Source organism: Aspergillus sydowii (genome assembly GCF_001890705.1).
Source record: "Aspergillus sydowii CBS 593.65 unplaced genomic scaffold ASPSYscaffold_3, whole genome shotgun sequence".
In the NCBI taxonomy this organism is placed as follows: Eukaryota; Fungi; Ascomycota; class Eurotiomycetes; order Eurotiales; family Aspergillaceae; genus Aspergillus; species Aspergillus sydowii.
This window is the reverse complement of record NW_024467861.1, coordinates 1,080,740-1,098,010: the sequence shown is the minus strand read 5'-3', so window position 1 is coordinate 1,098,010 and position 17,271 is coordinate 1,080,740. Positions and strand designations below refer to the sequence as shown.

General features: G+C 51.3%; 7 protein-coding genes across 7 annotated transcripts; 3 read left to right on the top strand and 4 right to left on the bottom strand.

Annotated features, from left to right (window-relative positions):
* Positions 1-56: 56 nt before the first annotated feature.
* ASPSYDRAFT_42478 (uncharacterized protein) lies at positions 57-2,897 on the bottom strand. The gene is made up of 3 exons (XM_040846463.1): positions 2,276-2,897; positions 627-2,228; positions 57-571 (listed from the first exon to the last, which is right to left on the bottom strand). Exons 1-3 carry the CDS (start codon positions 2,831-2,833, stop codon positions 482-484), a joined length of 2,250 nt encoding a protein of 749 aa, XP_040704519.1. The 5' UTR covers positions 2,834-2,897; the 3' UTR covers positions 57-481.
* A 109-nt stretch (positions 2,898-3,006) lies between these two features.
* On the bottom strand, positions 3,007-4,615 carry ASPSYDRAFT_130351 (sucrase/ferredoxin-like domain-containing protein). Its single transcript, XM_040840559.1, has 2 exons — positions 3,957-4,615; positions 3,007-3,895 (listed from the first exon to the last, which is right to left on the bottom strand). The coding sequence occupies exons 1-2, from the start codon at positions 4,245-4,247 to the stop codon at positions 3,296-3,298; spliced, it is 891 nt and encodes a 296-aa protein (XP_040704518.1). The 5' UTR covers positions 4,248-4,615; the 3' UTR covers positions 3,007-3,295.
* Positions 4,616-5,074: 459 nt separating this feature from the next.
* On the top strand, positions 5,075-7,666 carry ASPSYDRAFT_146131 (putative C6 transcription factor; the record flags this gene model as incomplete). The annotated part of the gene is made up of 5 exons (XM_040841591.1): positions 5,075-5,704; positions 5,757-7,032; positions 7,084-7,388; positions 7,457-7,543; positions 7,592-7,666. The coding sequence occupies 5 exons, from the start codon at positions 5,075-5,077 to the stop codon at positions 7,664-7,666; spliced, it is 2,373 nt and encodes a 790-aa protein (XP_040704517.1).
* A 769-nt stretch (positions 7,667-8,435) lies between these two features.
* Positions 8,436-9,054, top strand: ASPSYDRAFT_29236 (hemerythrin domain-containing protein; the record flags this gene model as incomplete). Its single annotated transcript, XM_040844619.1, has 2 exons — positions 8,436-8,525; positions 8,611-9,054. The coding sequence occupies 2 exons, from the start codon at positions 8,436-8,438 to the stop codon at positions 9,052-9,054; spliced, it is 534 nt and encodes a 177-aa protein (XP_040704516.1).
* A 503-nt stretch (positions 9,055-9,557) lies between these two features.
* Positions 9,558-10,959, top strand: ASPSYDRAFT_29235 (endo 1,5-alpha-arabinase; the record flags this gene model as incomplete). The annotated part of the gene is made up of 3 exons (XM_040844618.1): positions 9,558-10,509; positions 10,561-10,589; positions 10,636-10,959. 3 exons carry the CDS (start codon positions 9,558-9,560, stop codon positions 10,957-10,959), a joined length of 1,305 nt encoding a protein of 434 aa, XP_040704515.1.
* Positions 10,960-11,389: 430 nt separating this feature from the next.
* ASPSYDRAFT_56221 (uncharacterized protein) lies at positions 11,390-12,958 on the bottom strand (the record flags this gene model as incomplete). The annotated part of the gene is made up of 3 exons (XM_040849180.1): positions 11,390-11,749; positions 11,803-12,763; positions 12,825-12,958. 3 exons carry the CDS (start codon positions 12,956-12,958, stop codon positions 11,390-11,392), a joined length of 1,455 nt encoding a protein of 484 aa, XP_040704514.1.
* A 3,210-nt stretch (positions 12,959-16,168) lies between these two features.
* ASPSYDRAFT_757160 (uncharacterized protein) lies at positions 16,169-17,153 on the bottom strand. The gene has a single exon (XM_040850819.1). The coding sequence runs from the start codon at positions 16,802-16,804 to the stop codon at positions 16,286-16,288; it is 519 nt and encodes a 172-aa protein (XP_040704513.1). The 5' UTR covers positions 16,805-17,153; the 3' UTR covers positions 16,169-16,285.
* Positions 17,154-17,271: the final 118 nt, after the last annotated feature.

Sequence of the window (17,271 nt, the reverse complement as noted above, 5' to 3'; positions counted from 1 at the left end):
GTGACGTAGCGCGTCTTGCCCTTGAATACTTTTGTTTTACAACGTATTAGATCTTCCAATTTCATAATTTCTCTGAATTATTATTTCAAGCAAAAACCCGCAAAATATTGTACATGAGACAATTGTGAGATAACATTCTAAAGCCGCAACGGGCCATGCAGTGGTGGGATGGAGTCTCGTCTAGGCCTGATACTGAGTCTAGAGGTAAAGCCACGATTCCTTGTTATTATACGTGGTTGAAACGTCTGCGTGTGGTTTAGGAGTGCGCAGCATTGCTGCTGGGGTGGAAGCGAGGGTCTCTGAAATCGCACAGCGTTTCAGACTGGATGTCCTCGAGGTGACATTGGATTCCTATGCATTTCGAGAGTTGTAATATGGAGGCCCATGTAGGCAGAGTATGGGAGAAATCAATGGAAATCTAGCACAGCCTGCGTGAAAAACTGAATCATTTACTGGACATCCCTGCTCGGATGCACGCCGACTAATACAATGACATGCCTGGGGTGAGCTCGTCATTGAACATCCAACTCATCGGTTCGGTGCCGCCGAGATCGAAAAACGGATCAGAGGTCTAGTGTATCCATGAGCAAAAGAACGAGGACGTGTAAGACAGCGGTTATACTCACCATGAAGTCCCAGTCCTCACTTATATCTGTCGGCGTAGCACGGTGAATCTCACCTGCCACATCCGTTGCCTGATCTTGAATAGCTGCCATTTGTTCTAATATCGGCAAGCATTTCTGTCCTACTTCCTTGACAGCCTTGATTAACAATTCTGGTATCTTGTCTTCTCCAAAACCGCCCATAATCCCGTGGATATGTGCTGCGACAAGGCTCATGAGCAAGTAGCCCATGACGCTCGTCTCACCGGCCTCGATCACTCTCAGACACCACTCCTTGGCTTCCTGCAGCACAGAAAGCAGGTCTGGTCGCAAGGGAGTGGGACATATGCTGTCCTCCTGAAGATGTGACCGGAGTTCCAAAGCGATGATAACTGCAGCATGAATAGTGGCACTTGGGTAAAAGCCCGAGCTGCAGGCAATTAATCGCGGCAAACCGGTATCATCAGAGAAAGAGAAATTTGATTCACTGGCTTGAGCATTTGATGCCGGCCAGGCAGTTCTCCATAACTTCAACGACGATTCAACCACAGACTTTTGTGAATAGGCATAAGTCATCCCGCGCAGTGCTGGGCCGAAATACGGAACATGAAGAGCGCAGAAATATCGGTGCATGAGGAAATCGACTGCCTTGGTTTCGTAGTTGGACGAAGATGAGGTACCAGTTGACCTTTTCCATGCTCGGAGAGTTCGACCAAGCTCCCTATAAGCTGTGCGCAGCCCTGCATCGAGCTGAAGGGTCTCCTTATAGGTGCCAGGAGAACGGAAATCGTTCAGGAACTTGACCACTGCGAGGCGTTGGGGGAAGGTCTTCCGTAGCGCTATTGGAAAAGATGTCTGTGTCATTTCTTCACACGAGCTTGGTACTGGGTTCTCAACCTCAAGCTGATCGTCATCGAAATTACGGGGAGGCGATGTATCAAAGTCGTTAAGGGATATCAAAGCGGGCCCCCCAGAAGTTAAACTGGATTGGATGTTCACTTCAAGAATGGTGTTCCAAATCCGTCGGTGCATCTCAGCTTCAAACAATGTTCTCTGGGGCAGGTGACTTGGATCTCTATGTAGGCCCATATAAATTGCTTTTCTAATAAGAGCACCAGCAGAGACCCACGGTAAATCCCCACTAACTCCAACCTGCTCTTGCGCAAACAAAAGGAGCATATTGGTCTGCATGGCTTGAAAGTTCAACCGCGCCTTGTATTTGGGTCCAGATATCCAAATCTGAGCCTCATATACCCATTGCATGGCAGACGTCCGTAATGAAAACTGGTCATCATAAGTGACCGCACCAATTGCTAACACTAGCTTCAACTGAATCAGGAAGTTTATGTCTCTCGCTTTCCCGGGAACCCAGAGTTCGTCATATTTCCTACGAAATGTAGGGATGTGCAAAATCCGATAGAGAGTCTCGGTCTTCTGGAGATATTGGTGGACCAACGCATCGGAAATGGTTCGAGAGGGCAATTCGGAGGTCGGCGGCGAGGGCCATGGAGGTGCCCGTCGCGCTTTAATGCGCCTAGCTATTGATTTGCACTTCTCTATATCGTTCCAACCATCCGACGGTCGTTCTCGTGCATAGGGTTCTAATATGTTGAAATAGTCATGAATCTGATCGCTTGTCAGCTAGTCCCTGATGGATCAGCGTCGGCACTCACCAGATACGCAACGCTAACAACCCAATGACTTTGGCCAAATAGGCGAGACTTGTGACTCAGATTATGAGCAATAGGCTCAGGTTGCTCCGGCGCGCCTCTTTTGTAATGGAGACTGAAGGTTCTTCCGGCCAGGGCAAAGCACGCTGTGTAGTTGGAATCTGGAGCTGGACCATGGACAGACTCTGGAACCGCATGGGCCAGCTGATCCTCAAGCTGTCGAATTTGGTGCTTCAATCGCACTGTCTCATAATCTTGACCAAAGTTCTCGCCAGACCTCGATGCACTTGACCAGCCAGTCGCATGTGCCTGCGATGGGTGGCTTGAAGAGCTGGATACATCATCGAGGCGTATAGGTCCTTGCGATTCAGGAGTCGGATAACGTCGTGGACTGGATGGAGAAGGGATGGAATCCTCGTAAATACAATTTCCTGTTCTAGAGCGTTTGCAGCTACTGCAGGGTCTTTCTCGATTGCATCGGGTCTTGCGCTTCCGGCAGAGAATACACGAGACCTTTGGCCGCCTGCGCTGCTTCTCTGGCGCGATTATGACCGATTCCATTATGAAGAATACTAAGTCTCAAGAAAATGAATATTGAATGGGCGTCCGCATAGTTGGGAGAGCAATGTAGCAGGGAAGTGAGATGACGATGAGCTGGACGACGAGATGCTCTTATCTCCGTCGGTTATTCCCAAAACGGAAAGAAAGAGCCGGTTACGCCGAGCCCTATGTATGAGATGTAGAAATGAACTGAGTGCGTAGTACCGTCCGGTACCTTTCTATCTATAATTAAATTTGCTTTGACAATATCCGCAGACAAATTATTACAGTTGTCCCTTCTCTTCGTGCCTTATCATAGTCATAACCGGTTTCCCATAGAGCGCTAGCAAGTACGAGCCCGAATAACAAGTACAAAAAGTTCAACGCCATCCATGAATTCTCGCTAAGCAGCATTAGGACCATTTCATAACGCTTTCGGGTATCCAATGCAGTAAGTGGTGCTAGCTTTCTCGCTTTTCACATTCACCAGCTCGTCAACCCCTTTAGTCGATCAAACCCACCTCGCAACTGAGAATCAGGGTGCACAACCTTCCCCTGCAAAAGCGTATATTTGACGACTCCCTCGCAATGTTCAGGCCGAACCCTCGCTAGCCAAATCATCTGCTGCTCTTTCCTGCGATAGATCAACACGTTCGCCGCAAACTTATGTCCGCCGACGTGGGAAACATAGAAAATACCCACACCCCCAGGCCGCTCGTCATCTGCGTCACGATGCAGCCCAAGCGGCCGAAGATGCCGTTCGAGTTCGCGCTTTATTAAAGGTGCTGTAATTCCGCACCGCGCGTCTCGCCGTCTATGCGAGCAGAGGAGCACCACGTAATCATATTCGCAGGGCCGGGATCTTAGCTTGGAGTCGGGAGGGTGGGTCACTATCGCATCTGAAGAACCTTTTGATAAGGGGGCGTCGATGAAGCGGTCAATGACCTCTGTGACATCGCCTGTGGTTACCGAATCCACGAACGTAAATGACGGCAGAAGAAGAACAGAAGTACCGTTCCCTTGAGTATCGCTGCCCCCGTCGTCCTCTGGCGATCTCAGATTTGACGCAGAAACCATCATACGCTGTTGGCTGCGGTTAGTACTGCTGACGGTAATAGAAACAGGGATATTTGATAGAGCTTACGCCATGCTTAGACCCATGGGAGTCGTGAAAAGCTTCCATTAAGCTCCCGCGCTCATTCTCGACTTTCTCCTTCCAGTCGGACTGCCCTGTCGCGACTAGGACGTGTGTGTGGAACTCTTTGATATGGCCGTAGAGTGGTCGGGAATTCTCGACCTTTACTTTGGACGGGTATTTTATTGTGCAGTCGGCGCAGTCTTTCTTGCAGTCCGGACCATCTTCCTTTAGTTCGACGGTGGGGAAAATGTAGTTGTCGCGTTGGAAGCCGGTTACGGAGAGAAATGATCGTAGCATTGTGCGGCGCTCTTTTGCTTTCGGAAGAGTGTCGAGTATATTAATTATCTGTGCCAGCGGGTAATATCCCAGGGTGTGAGCTAAAAATTTTGTTGAATCTGACCTTTGTTGATGGGAAAAGTAAGCTATATATGTTATCGATGCCTCGGGGATGTCCAACTCCGAATACCCCGAGGATTATCTCCGAGACAATGGACTAGGGCTGAAAGAAATACAGGCACAGTTTCTGCCTAAGATTTGAGGTAATAGGCTGTTCAATAATAAACGGCAGGGAATAATATCCCTGCCTAATTTTGGGGTTATACATCTGTTTTCTTCCTGCCATTTACTGTCTTTTTTCGGAGTAACTGCAGCCGGACTTATGCCGCTGCAGCCTACAGATATGTTGACTCGTATTAGCAGAGATAGAGGCCGTTACAGTCTCTGTATAGAGTTGATCAGGTATCTGACAGGTAGATTGGGTATAAAGTCACCTATTCCAAGGTCGCGTAGTAGGGCAGACAGCATGAGGATGGCCCGACACCGGCAGTTATGGCAACGCGATAATGATATAGAAAGCGGCCAACAGTGAATTAGGCACCCTAATTCTGGACACCGTCAGGATACAACAGTATACAATAAGGAGTATATATTGTCCATGCACGGAGTAAAGTGAACGTTTCGTATCGCGGATGCCCGCCACGGACAGTATTTCCCGATCAGGCTAAGAGGGCCGGGCCGACAGACACACGTAAGCCGCCGTTGAACTGGATGCAAACTGCACTCGCTCTCAGAAAGCCACGACCGATGTCCATCCGAGATGGTTATGCAGGCTTAGCGAGCGGACGATGGCGGACATCCAGCCCCCGCAGCAGCAGCGCGTGCGCAAGAGGAGGCGGCGGACGATTGCCTGCTCGCAATGCCGCAGCAGGAAACTGAAGTGTGACCGCGAGTATCCGACGTGCGGCCGGTGCCTGAAGAGCAAAGCGCCCACCAAATGCTCCTACGAAGATGGCTTTCTGTGGCAGCAACCCAGCACGGTGGATTCGTCGTTCCCCGACCGGGCGGCCGCAGCCACAGTAGCCACTACAGCTGCGACACAGATGCAGTTGGCCGATCGGCCGGCTGCTGCCCACCCGACCCCAGACTCGGCGATAAGCAAGTCGTCGGCTCGGCCTCAACTAACAAATTCGACGGCTGCGCATCCTGTCGAGGAAAAGCGCGATCGGTTCCTGGAAACCGTCCTGGGGGCGCCGAAAGCCGCCGTCAACCAGGATTTCATGAACGGCGCGGAGCTCCTGCACCGCAACAGACACCATCCGGCGAATCCTTACTCGCAGGCCGACTCGGTGCAGGACGATGAGCCCCCGGTATCACCATCCCAGTCGCTGGATCTTTCGCCCCGAATCATGATGCGAGGGAAGGATACCAAGACTCGCTTCAATGGATCCGGCATATTTGCGAACCTTATTGCCCAGGTACTACTATCTACCAACCCCAACTTAGGGCGAACCACTAACCTCCGCGCAGTTTCCGGATCTTAGATCGTTTGCAGAAGAAATCCGACTTTCTAGCCCTCACCTCTCAGCTCTTCGGTTCGACCTGACCAGGGTTATGAGGGGTCTCTGGAAAGTGAGGGTCCTGAATCAGCCTGTCCAGGACTTTAGCGCGGCGTCTTTGGTTTCTCTGCTTCCGTCTCGACAAGTTGTTGATGAGTTGGTAATTTTGTTTCTCACGCATGTTGAGTCTCTACATAGGATCCTTCACATTCCAACGTTCCTCAAGGAGTTGGATGTCTTTTGGGAGCAGAAGTCTAATCCTAGCCTTGTGTCCCCGGCATTTGTGGTGCAGCTGCTCCTCGTCCTTGCTTGTGCGTGGAATCTTGCAGATTTCTCTACTCTTGAACTGAAGAATGGTTCGAGCCTCAAGTGTTATACTGCTATAGAATGGATCATGTATGCGGACAAGTGGATCGAGAACGCCCACATCAAGCGCTCAGATATCATGGTCCTCCGACTTCATGTGCTTCTGGTCACTGCCCAAAAGGCTCACGGGATGTGTCGGAGCAAGGCATGGCTCACCACATCGAACCTTGTGAAACGGGCCATGCTGGCCGGTTATCATCGTGACACCAGCATGTACACAAAGATCTCACCATTCAATCAGGAAATGCGCAGGCGCATATGGACTACCATCGTGGAACTTGATCTTCAGGTGTCCCTCGAGCGCGGCATGACACCAGCAGTGCAAGAATCGGACTATGACACAGTGGCACCCTTGAACGTAAACGACATTGACCTCGACGAAACCATGGAGGAATTGCCTGCAGAGCGCCCGCTAGAAGAATTCACTGATTGCTCCTTCCAGGCAGTCCTGTCGCAGTCGCTTCCATTGCGGCTGAAAGCTGGTGCTTTGATGCACTCCCCGCGGATCAGATGTCGATATGAGGATATTCTCCGCCTAGATTGGGAACTAAACAGGTATATGTCGAAAATACCCAACTGGAAGGTCCCCGATCTTGGCAATATCCAAACGGCGGACAAGGTGACGTTGGCCAAGTACATGTTGGCGAATAAAATCGGTCTCAGTCTTCTGTCCATCCACACCCCGTTTGCGATTGAAGCGTCACGGGAACCTCTCTTCGCTCCATCTGCCAGGTCGCGGTTGGAGATTGTGACTATGATTCTATCAACTCAGAAACGACTTCATGAGACGTCGACGCCCCTCTCGCTCAGCAACCTCGGCGACTGGACCACGCAAGCTTATTGCTCAGTCTGTCAATTATTACATGAGTCAGCTGCGATTCGTAGTATGTTCCCAGACAGTGTTTACCGTCTGCTGCTAACCTATAAAACAGGCACCTACTCTGTTTCTCTTATTAATACACTTCCTGGAATGCCAGAGTCCTTGATATCCTTGGTGGAGGTAGCTCGCGCTTGTATGGAAATACACCTCCTTTCGGTAATCAAGGGCGCAAAAGACTACTTCTTCATGTCCACCATCCTGGCATTGGTGAAGGCTAAACTATGGCCGGTGCAGGCAGCCGTCTACAAGCAAGAGGTAGTACAACGCGTCATCTTATTTGCTCAGACACTTTTCACGCGCCATGCTAATTGCGCTCACCTGGGAGAACTGGGGATGGGGAGCTTTAAAACTAACCAGGTGTGTATATCGCCAGCTGCTGTTTAACTTGCTTGTATCAGTCGTTAACATCTTGGTTTCATCTAAAGGTACCTGGTCTGGATAGTTTTCATACAGTGCCTTCACAGTTCATGACCGAACCTAGTGTCCCTCTGCCAGATGATTTCGGGTTGATGGTGAGATTTGATAGCAAACAACGTGTCGTTACTGTTACTAATGATTAGCAGCCGCCCGGAGATTTAGACCCATTTATGGAAGCGTTTGACTGGGGCGACATGATGGGTTTTGGTTTCGAATAGCGATAACTTACGGCGTGACGGCCATCTAGTTATTGGTTCCGGCTCATTCGACACTGACCAACGAGTTGATAGGCGCGGCTGTCGTGACTAGCAACGTTTAATGGTTCATGCGTTGTAGCATCTCGGAATAAGTTACAAGTTTGTTACCTGTACATGTTCATTGTATATAGAAGACTTTGGTTCGTAGACAACTTCTGCCGTCATGAGGTTGTTACGTTGATAATACAGAACAGGACACTGCTCCAATTAATCCTCGCAATTTTTTAATAATACCTACAATTTTCAGTTCAGAAAGTTTGTTTATTTTTAATGTTTAATGTTTAGCCAGTGGCTTGGGGAATATAACTAGATCATCTAATATATAATGGTTGCTGTATATATCCTGTTTTACTATCTTCGGCGGACTAGGGCAAAAGTGCTACCCTCGACCACCTACGTCCATAGTATCACTAGTTCCTTATAACCAGGCTACAGCCATACTTCTACACATTTCTTACTTAAGAGGCATTATAGTTATTGTTACGGTGCGGTATACTCCATATGACTAATCCCTGTCTAATGATTCGCCCCGCCAGTTAGTCATCGTGATAGTTTTCGCTTGAACAGGAATGTGTGACTGAACAGGGCACTAGGAAGACCTGAATCTCGTGTCTTGGGTATGGCTTCGACAAGATCTATTTCTGGACGCGCCTAGTCAGGAACCATTCTTCAACCGTTCAACCCGTGTTCCTATCATAAACGTTGGAGACCGCTGTCTCAGATCAGAAACATGGACGGCCTGGGAGAGAACAGCCCGCCTCCACTGTCCAATGAGGACTTCAAGTTGTACAACAGCGCAGCGGAAAAGATGGATTTCTTCGTGAGTCATGAATCCCGGCGACGGAACTGCAGCCCCTTATAATAGGTGATGGAACAGATACCGGTACTGACCGCTCTTTATTTAGCACGGCCTGTTGCGGCGCTCATGGAATATTCTGTGGAACGCCTGCACGACGGGCCGACGGCCCAACGGGATGTCGATTCGACAATTCATTGCGGAGGGGCTGCGGTTCACAGACCATCTAGAAACTCACCATCACATCGAAGAGACGATGGTCTTCCCGTTTCTCGCGAAGAAGATGCCCGAGTTCAGGACGGGCCGCGGGCGGAAGCAGGCTGACCTTTTGCGGCACCACCGCGAGATCCACGCCGGGATGGACGGGTTCAGGGAGTATCTGGAGAAGTGCGCCCAGGGTGAGGAGGACCTGCAGATGGAGGTGCTACGGGGGAAGATGGATTCGTGGAGGGAGGTGTTGTGGATGCATCTGGACCAGGAAGTCGAGACGCTGGGCGCGGAGAATATGCGGCGGTACTGGACGAAGGAGGAGATGAGGCTTGTTCCGATGTGAAGTCAACGGCCACACGTGAATCCAGAATCCGCCGTTGTTATTTCTCGAGTTGGTGTAATAATAGAAAGCTAATCATGATATCACACTGGGGCGATCATGATCGGCGAGATTCTCGCGGTCTGGACAACTCCGACCCGTTGGCTCCGATCCAGCGATCAATCCAATTGTTCCTGCTTGATCCTTATTTTGATTGCGCGGCTGAGATAGCTGAGTGCGTATCTGCGTCATGGTGTGCCCCTGGCATGCTGTTTGGCTATTTGGTACTGTCATTGCGGCCTGAGCGCTTATGCTATTTCCTCTTCTGCCTGATAGTGCACATCACCCCTTGCTCGATTGACAACTCACCAGCTCTGATCTGGCGCCAATCTTGTATGTGATGACGATGGCTGCGTTAGCTGTGACATCCCTGCCTCGTATGCTTTGAATTGCGAAGTCCCTCGACCGTCTTCTTGACCGATCCGATTTCCTCATCCTGGGACCGTCCTACCCCGGGTCCAAGTTCAATGGCACATCTCGCATTGCTGGGGCTCATTCTCTGGCTGTGTCTCGCAGCAGCAAAGCCAATAGAGTCTGGCGTCTTCTCCGACACAACGGACTACCCTCTCCCCAACCTTGGCAATGTGGCGGCGCACGACCCCAGCATCATATACTATGACGGCCACTACTACATGTTCAAAGGCGGAATCAAGATCCCAATCTTCAAGGCCTCCCAGCTCTCCGGCCCCTGGGAAAGGATCGGCACAGTGCTAGATGGCGAAAGCGTCGTCAGGAAACAGAACCGCTCGCGGCCCTGGGCACCAATGGTGGCGCAGTGGAAGGGCCGCTTCTACTGCTTCTACTCTATTAGCAAGAATGGCAGGCGAAATAGTGCCGTTGGGCTTGCTTCGTCTGATTCCATTAAGCCGGGATCATGGACTGACCACGGCGCGCTGTTCAATACCGGCAAGGGCCGTCTGTCTGCTATCTATCCTTACAGCGCGACGAATGCGATCGATCCAGCTTTTTTTGTGGACCCTGCGTCGGGTACGCCGTACTTGCAATATGGCAGCTACTGGAAGGGTCTATTCCAGATCCCATTGACCGATGGTTTATCTATTGCGAACCCAAAGAAGCCGAATGCGGACCATCTTGCCTATGTGCCGAATAAGAAGCGTAAACCTATCGAGGGATCGTTTCTCAGTTACAAGGCTCCGTACTACTATACGTGGTTTAGCCATGGGCAATGCTGCCAATTTCCCATCCACGGATTCCCGAGGAGAGGAGATGAGTATAGTATCCGTGTTGGAAGGTCTACGAGCGTCCACGGCCCATTCGTTGATCGGGATGGTAAGAAGTTGCTCGAAGGAGGCGGATCCATTGTATACGGTTCGAATCACAAAGAAGTGTATGCCCCAGGCGGGCTGGGTGTTTTGTCTGGCAGTGGTGGCAGCTCTGACATTCTATACTATCATTTCTGTACGCCTTTCAATTTGTTGCTAGTCCCATAAACGCACTGACATGTCATAGTGAACACGACCATCGGTGTACGCCATAAGGTAAGGGTCCTCGGAACATTGTGATTTCCTTTCTAACATATCCCAGGATGCACAACTAGGATGGAACTACCTCGACTACGTAGATGGATGGCCTGTCCCAAGCGACAAACGACCACAGGAACACCACGTCCACGACGAACCTGAACCCGAACCCGAACCCACTGATCCATCCACCCACAGAGAGCCCAAAAGCCCTGGGACAAGGCTCTTACCCAGTTATATGCCCCTTGTACTTGCAAATATGTGTACGTGTATTCTTCTAGGAGTCTTGGCACATAAAGGACTAATGAACTGGATCATTCCAATTGTTTGCCTTGTTGTGTGGTTCCTCACTGTATCAGGCGTTTCTCTAACTTTGACTCAGGCTTGATGGGGTTTTTTGGTATATGAGATACACGATTTTTTGGATCTGTTGCTGGGAGTTTGGAAAGGGGTTATGGCCATAGAATTTCATAGAATAGATGACGCGAACATAGACATAGAGAATAAATTTCATCTTACTGTACACTTGCGGCTTGCTGTATATGAAACCGCGTGCCTTTTATTAAGAGCTGGAGTGAGGTAGAAACTGCCATAAACGGAAGGAACGACTATGCAGGCGGGGGAGTGGGAGGGAAGGAACAACGCGGCCACTGGCACCTGCCCAATTTGATATACATATTAACGTACGAGGAAGGTGCGACTGTCACGGGTTGGGAAGGTGCAGTCATTTCATTTATACTGGCAACCTGAAAGCAAGTTGGATAGGTATACTAAGGTATATTATGGTAAGGACATCCTAGGTATATCACCCATATCCACTAATTAAGCGAACAACCTCTCCCAGCCTCGATCGCGGCCTCGTTCGCCTTCTTCCACATTTTAATCCTCCGCAAATGCCCAGCAGCAAAATCATCCGGCCATGCCTGGTTAAACTCTGGCAATTTCCTGCCTGGCTCTCCATCTGCGGGCTCTCCAGCCAGCGCTCTAAGCTGCTCAAAGTATTGCTCGAAATCAGGGAACACCATCAGGAACCCTGCTCCGTCACCTTTTACCGCGATCCGGTCTTCTTCCCACTTCTTCTGCTCGGAGAGCGGTGGGAGTGTAGCCTTGCCGGCGAGGACGCGTGCTGCGGCAACGGCTTGCCATTCGAAGACTTTGAATGTTAGGCCCGCGCCGACCTGTTCGGTTTAGTTATATTCGGGTTTTAGAAAAGAAAGGTGGAAGGACATACCGCGCCCAAAAACATCAGCGAAGGGTCCGACTGATGGAACACATGTAGATACAGATCCGGAACGCGGTTATTGCGGATCGGAACATGCGGTAGGAAAGGTAGAGTCCACGTAAACCCGGTGCCAAAGATAAGATGGTCGACGTCTGTAACGGAGGTGCCGTCTTCGAAATGCACCGTCCTAGCCCCATTGTCGCTGTCGATGCGGGTAATTGGCGGACGGCGTTCGATCTTAGGGTGCTTGAATGCTTCGTCGCCGAAATAGATGTTGTATTTGCCTCGCACGACGGCGTAGATGGGCGATTGCGCAGAGCCGATCAGGCTTACTGCTGTGTCGGCGGCGGAAACGGAGGCACCGACGGTTATAACTTTCTTTCCCTTATATTTCGTCGGACCCCGGTACTGCTTCGCGTGTTCCACGCAACCGGGATACCTCTCCGTGAATTCCTTTAACCCAGGAATAGGCGGTACATAAGGGACATGATAATGGCCAGACGCAACAATCAGTGCATCGAACGTCTCAGTCCACCAGTAATCCAGTTTCCGCGACTGTCCAGGTTTCCTTAGCGTCAAAACCCACGTATTCGTCTCGGGATCTTTGACAGCGCGCTCAACGGTCGTGTTATACTCTACAAGATCCTGATACCCGTTCCGATTGAGCAGATCCTCAACGTACTGACGAATCACCCCATGATGCCGAAACGGCGTATCAGGGCCGTGAAGACCAACGGACCAGTCTGAGCGGATTTCAGGAATCCGTTCCTCTGGCCCAGAGTACTCCATGACCGAGGCGTCCACGTTCGTATGCAGGCCCGGATAGATATGTGAATCCGTGTAGCGGTGCGCTGTCACAGAGGGCGTGTACCGCGGTAGATTAGCGGGGATCTCAACTGGCTTGTCTGCTGTGCGTGTTGAGAGGCTGTCGATGTCGAGTGGCTCTGCCTGTTCATTTTCTCGCGATACCCTGCCCACGTTAGCAAACCCGCTTTTTATTTCAGTTTAAAGGGCTTGGATTTGGTAAGTACCAGTTACCACCGGCTTTCTCCTGCCGTTCAAACACTCGGACAACATCGAATGCGCCCTCCTGCACCAGCGCATCCACTGCAATAGCGCCAGACGGCCCTGTGCCGATGACCGCAACACGCTTAATAGGGGACATGGTGGTTCAAGGCTTCTCTCTCCCTCTCTCTTTACATGTATAGGGAGCCTGGGAACTTGAACCTGGTAACCTCACCCCACAAACACAGACCCAGCAGCACCCCTCACTGCTTTATTTAAAGCTTCACCTGCGATCGATGATCGATAACAAACCGGCGGGCCTTATCTTCGACTTTTCGTCGCCGTTTCGTCGCCATCGCCAAAGACGTCTTTGTGATTGGTTGAGAGGCAGGATAGATTACCGCTAGAGGGTATTATCACATTCGAAGCTCAAATCACATCATTTTGGGCTGTATTTTTGAGACCGGCAAGTTTGATTGGTTGGTTGGGGTTCGCTGTCTGATGCTGATTTATGGGTTTTAGTGCGGGAAAAGAAAACAGCATGGTTCTTTGTATGTATTTTGATGGCTCATGTGGTCTGGACTTGACCACAGAGGCTGTGGTGCTGGTGTTTGCTGCTGTGGGTGCTGGTATAGATGTTGTTGAAAGTGCGGTACGCTGGTAATTTATCTTATCGGCCGATAAGATATGCAGACATAGATGATGTAATTAAGGAGTGTGTTTTGTTATACATGTTATGCAAGTTTTGAGGTAAACTCTCTCAACACAAGTCCTCGAGCAGTCGAGTCCTGGGGTTTCCAGAATATGAGCTTCGTGATTGCTTCAAATGACGCAATTAACATGGCTCGTTTTTCCCGCTATTCATCCGAAACGTCGGTCTCCAGAACTTTTACTTTGCCCCTGAGTGTCCAGTTTCAGAACAACCGACGGAGCCACGGGAGGATTCCAACACGGCTTTATCCTATTTGACAGCGGCAAAGGATGTTGGGATGAGCACCTCGAATATTTTTGTCGCAGGTCCTCTCCAGTTTCTTCCGCGTCTTTTAGCCTGAGTTGTCTCGACCAAGTCCGAGATCTCCCTGAAACAACACAAACGCGGCTCTTAACCCAGTCGCTACGCCGTACATTACAATGCAATTCAACTCAAACTGCCCTCCACAATCCACATTGTTGTGAGAAAGAAAGCCGAGTACATGTCATCATCCACCAGTCTGAGACGGTCGACAGGTTAGACTCGGTACTGGGTGTCTGAGACCCGGGTGGTATGAGCTCTACTCCATCAAGGCTGGACTTGGTTCTCTTCGCTTGGGTAGCACGGCCCAGAGGGGAATCTCATCCCAAGCAGTCGTCAGTCATCATCTACCAGATACAGAGTGGGATGTCTCGTAGGGCTCCGGTCATCGGTCTCGCGAGGCTAGACTCATCTCCACTCTTGACCCTGGTCACCCTACAAGGTCTAGACTATTTGCGACTATTGACAATTAGCTCTGTAGTTTAGCCACCGGCGACCTTAGGGCACGGCACGTTTGTGCCAGAAGACGCCACGGGAAGGACCATCCCTGTGACGTTCGCTTGTTGAGATTGAGAGATTCGGCAACATTATTATTGACATGGGGGTTTCGTCACGGAGTGCAGTTTCCACTTTCTGCCCTCCACCACTGCGATTGCGGATCTTGACTACATGAGGATGTCTCGTCGACGAGGGACCTCTCCAAGCCGCGAGGATAGACTCACTACGGAATATTGTCGGTTGTTTTAGCCCGGCGCCTGTGCCCCAACAGGGAGCGGACGAACTGGCGGCCCTTGTTCCATTCTTCGACAACCCGGAATTGACAACGGGCTGGATTGGCATCGAAATTTCTGGAGACGCGGGAACCACGGTGCAATGCGTCAATTGACCGAGACACGTCACTGTTGAGATACGAGCAGGAGTCACGAATCTGACCTCACAGTTCAGACGTCGAATCTGAATCGAAACCCAAGCCACTGCAGGTCCTCAGGGATCAGCACAGGCAGCAAGTGTGACGGGCGAGGTTGTTCCTGGTGGGTGGCCGATCAGGTTTCGCTACCAGGCCAGCGACTGCGAGCTGCGAGCTGCGAGCTGCAGCGCCGCTGGACTCCAGACCTGGTGGGTTTTGCTGATCGCCGGATTAGGAATTTCCGTTTGGGGACGGGACCATGGAATAAACCATGGAATTAACCCCGACGAAGCATCATTCGTCTTATTCTGTCAGGATGATGAAGATGAGAAGCGAGCGATGTGCGGGATGTGCAGGCTGCGCCCGTTCGTGTATCTGCGAGTCTCCCACCATCAGAGACCCTTCAAGGCCGAATGAGGTCTGTTTCGGACACGCCGTGTTGTTCACCACAGGAATAGCTAAGGAAAACGTCGATCTTCAGACTGGAGCTGTAGGGCCTCGCAGGTCGAATTAAACGTGACACACGGCGTTTCAGGCGCCAGGATCAAGCACCTCTTAGCGCAGGATTCGTCACACTGTGAAGATCCCTCCCCACAGCGACACGGGAGGTTGGCTTGCCCTGCGCGCTCAGCAACCAGCGCCGGCCGCACCACTGTTTCTGAGAGCGCCTGTGGCAAACGATCTCTTCTTCTCTTGCCATGAGCTGGCCATCCCTACTTCTGTCGAAATTTCGCGTGATCCGGGACGTTGAAATAGCGATTCAGATATCAAGAGCCAGCTATTGCGGCACGGCGTCCGCCTTGTAACGGGTCAACGATCTAATCAATCAATGCAGTTGGCCGGCTCAGCAGATAATGATCAGCACTGTTGGACCCTATAAGGGTTTAGGATGAAACTGGGTTCGCGGGCGATAGTCAGATAAGGGAATGTAACGCCACAGGGACATCTCTTGTATTCGCCTGTTGACTGGGCCACTGATAGACCCAGTTTGCAACCATCAGCCACGGTTCTGCATCCATATGGCATCGCTACTCGACAAGAGCTGCGATCCAGGGCTTTCGGCACGACTCCAAGGTCCAAATAGTCTTTCGGACCGCCGACCAAGCAGGGCACGGCACGCCATTCCAGTCTCGACTGGCGGGATTTCCGGGCGAGAATTCGCAAGCACCCTGGTCACTGGCGGCAAGGGCCACTGGCACTGGCCACTCTGCATGCTGAAGTCCCGGACGGCTCGGTCTCAGGCGCTAAATTGTGGTTTCAGGAACCCCCATCAGTATCCAACCCTAAGTGCTTGTCCTGATAACATGTGGGTAACAAGCTATGCCAAATCTTAGCCCTGTCTCCGTTCCTTGCTCTAGTATGGAGTACCCGGACCCCCAAAGCCAGCTCCTGAACATCTCTCAAAGTCTCAAGCTATAAAGAGCGCGTCCATCCCCTCGACAACTTGGTGTTGACCTTGCTTAATCCACTCACTTTCTCAACCAAGTTTGAACCATTTTCACTCACTTGAACGAATCCGGTATTCGTGGTCTTGTCAGTCCTTTACATTCCTACCAGAAAACCATTCTTTACACACACCTTTCAAGATGAAGTACTCTTTCGTCGCCTCCCTCGGCCTCGTCGGCTGTGCCCTTGCTCTTCCTGCTCCGCAGGAGGGTGGTGGCCTTCTGCCTCCTCCCCCACCTCCCGGCTCCGGCAGCCCTACCGGCTTCCCTCCTGGGCCCCCTACTGGCTTCCCCACTGGCTTCCCTACTGGCTTCCCTACTGAGCTCCCACCTTGGGCCACTCCCAGCAGCAGTGCCAGTGTTACTCCCAGTGTCAGCCCCTCTCCCACTGGCTTCGTGAAGCGCCAGTTCGGCGATGACGAGGAGGGCGGCTTCCCCGGCTGGGACTGGTTGACCAGCCTCTTCGGTCCTGGCGGCCCTGGCGGCTCTGGTGCCCCCACCGGCGCCCCTACCCCAAGCGGCTCTCCCAGCAGCTCGGTGCCGTTCCCTACTCCCACCGGTTTCCCATTCCGCAACTAAGGGGTGAATGAATCTCGATTCATTCGGCCTCGAACGAGCGTACGAGCAGCACGTACACGACATGTATAACAACACTGCCGGTCGGTTGTTGGGTTATGGTCTGGTGGACAGGAAGGAATCTGGATGTGATTAGTGGAGGAGAGTGATAGAGAGTTGGTCATGTTAGCCAAGTCGACGGCTAGTGGCACGAATGTATCTAGCTTAATACATGGTCAATTGGTCCTATACTACCTAACCAGTAGCAACAAACAACTCGATGGCAGTTTATAGACCAGGCTGTTTCGTCCACTCCCGGTAATCAACCAAAGGGTCCAAAGCAGGCTAAATGCCGAGCCTGTGGGGCTGCACCCTGTCCTCGCTGCAGGAGAGTCCGTGCCAAAAGTTCAAAACTGACTCGAGACTCGAATGCTCCAAAAGTTCCCCGCAAACTGACCCGCCTCCACATCGACCCCGGATTCAACCGGCCAGGACTCAAGACGTATCGAGGTCTTTTGCCAAAATGCCCGGCCCTACAGGACTTTATTTTAATA

Excerpts from the sequence above, each read along its gene's own strand:
- ASPSYDRAFT_42478 (XM_040846463.1), bottom strand. The coding sequence starts at position 2,833 with ATGGAATCGGTCATAATCGCGCCAGAGAAGCAGCGCAGGCGGCCAAAG. Across the intron at positions 2,229-2,275 it reads TTGTTAGCGTTGCGTATCTG|ATTCATGACTATTTCAACAT; the intron begins GTGAGTGCCGAC and ends ACAAGCGATCAG. Across the intron at positions 572-626 it reads GTGAGGACTGGGACTTCATG|ACCTCTGATCCGTTTTTCGA; the intron begins GTGAGTATAACC and ends TGGATACACTAG.
- ASPSYDRAFT_130351 (XM_040840559.1), bottom strand. The coding sequence starts at position 4,247 with ATGCTACGATCATTTCTCTCCGTAACCGGCTTCCAACGCGACAACTAC. Across the intron at positions 3,896-3,956 it reads CCCATGGGTCTAAGCATGGC|CGTATGATGGTTTCTGCGTC; the intron begins GTAAGCTCTATC and ends CGCAGCCAACAG.
- ASPSYDRAFT_757160 (XM_040850819.1), bottom strand. The coding sequence starts at position 16,804 with ATGTCGTGTACGTGCTGCTCGTACGCTCGTTCGAGGCCGAATGAATCG.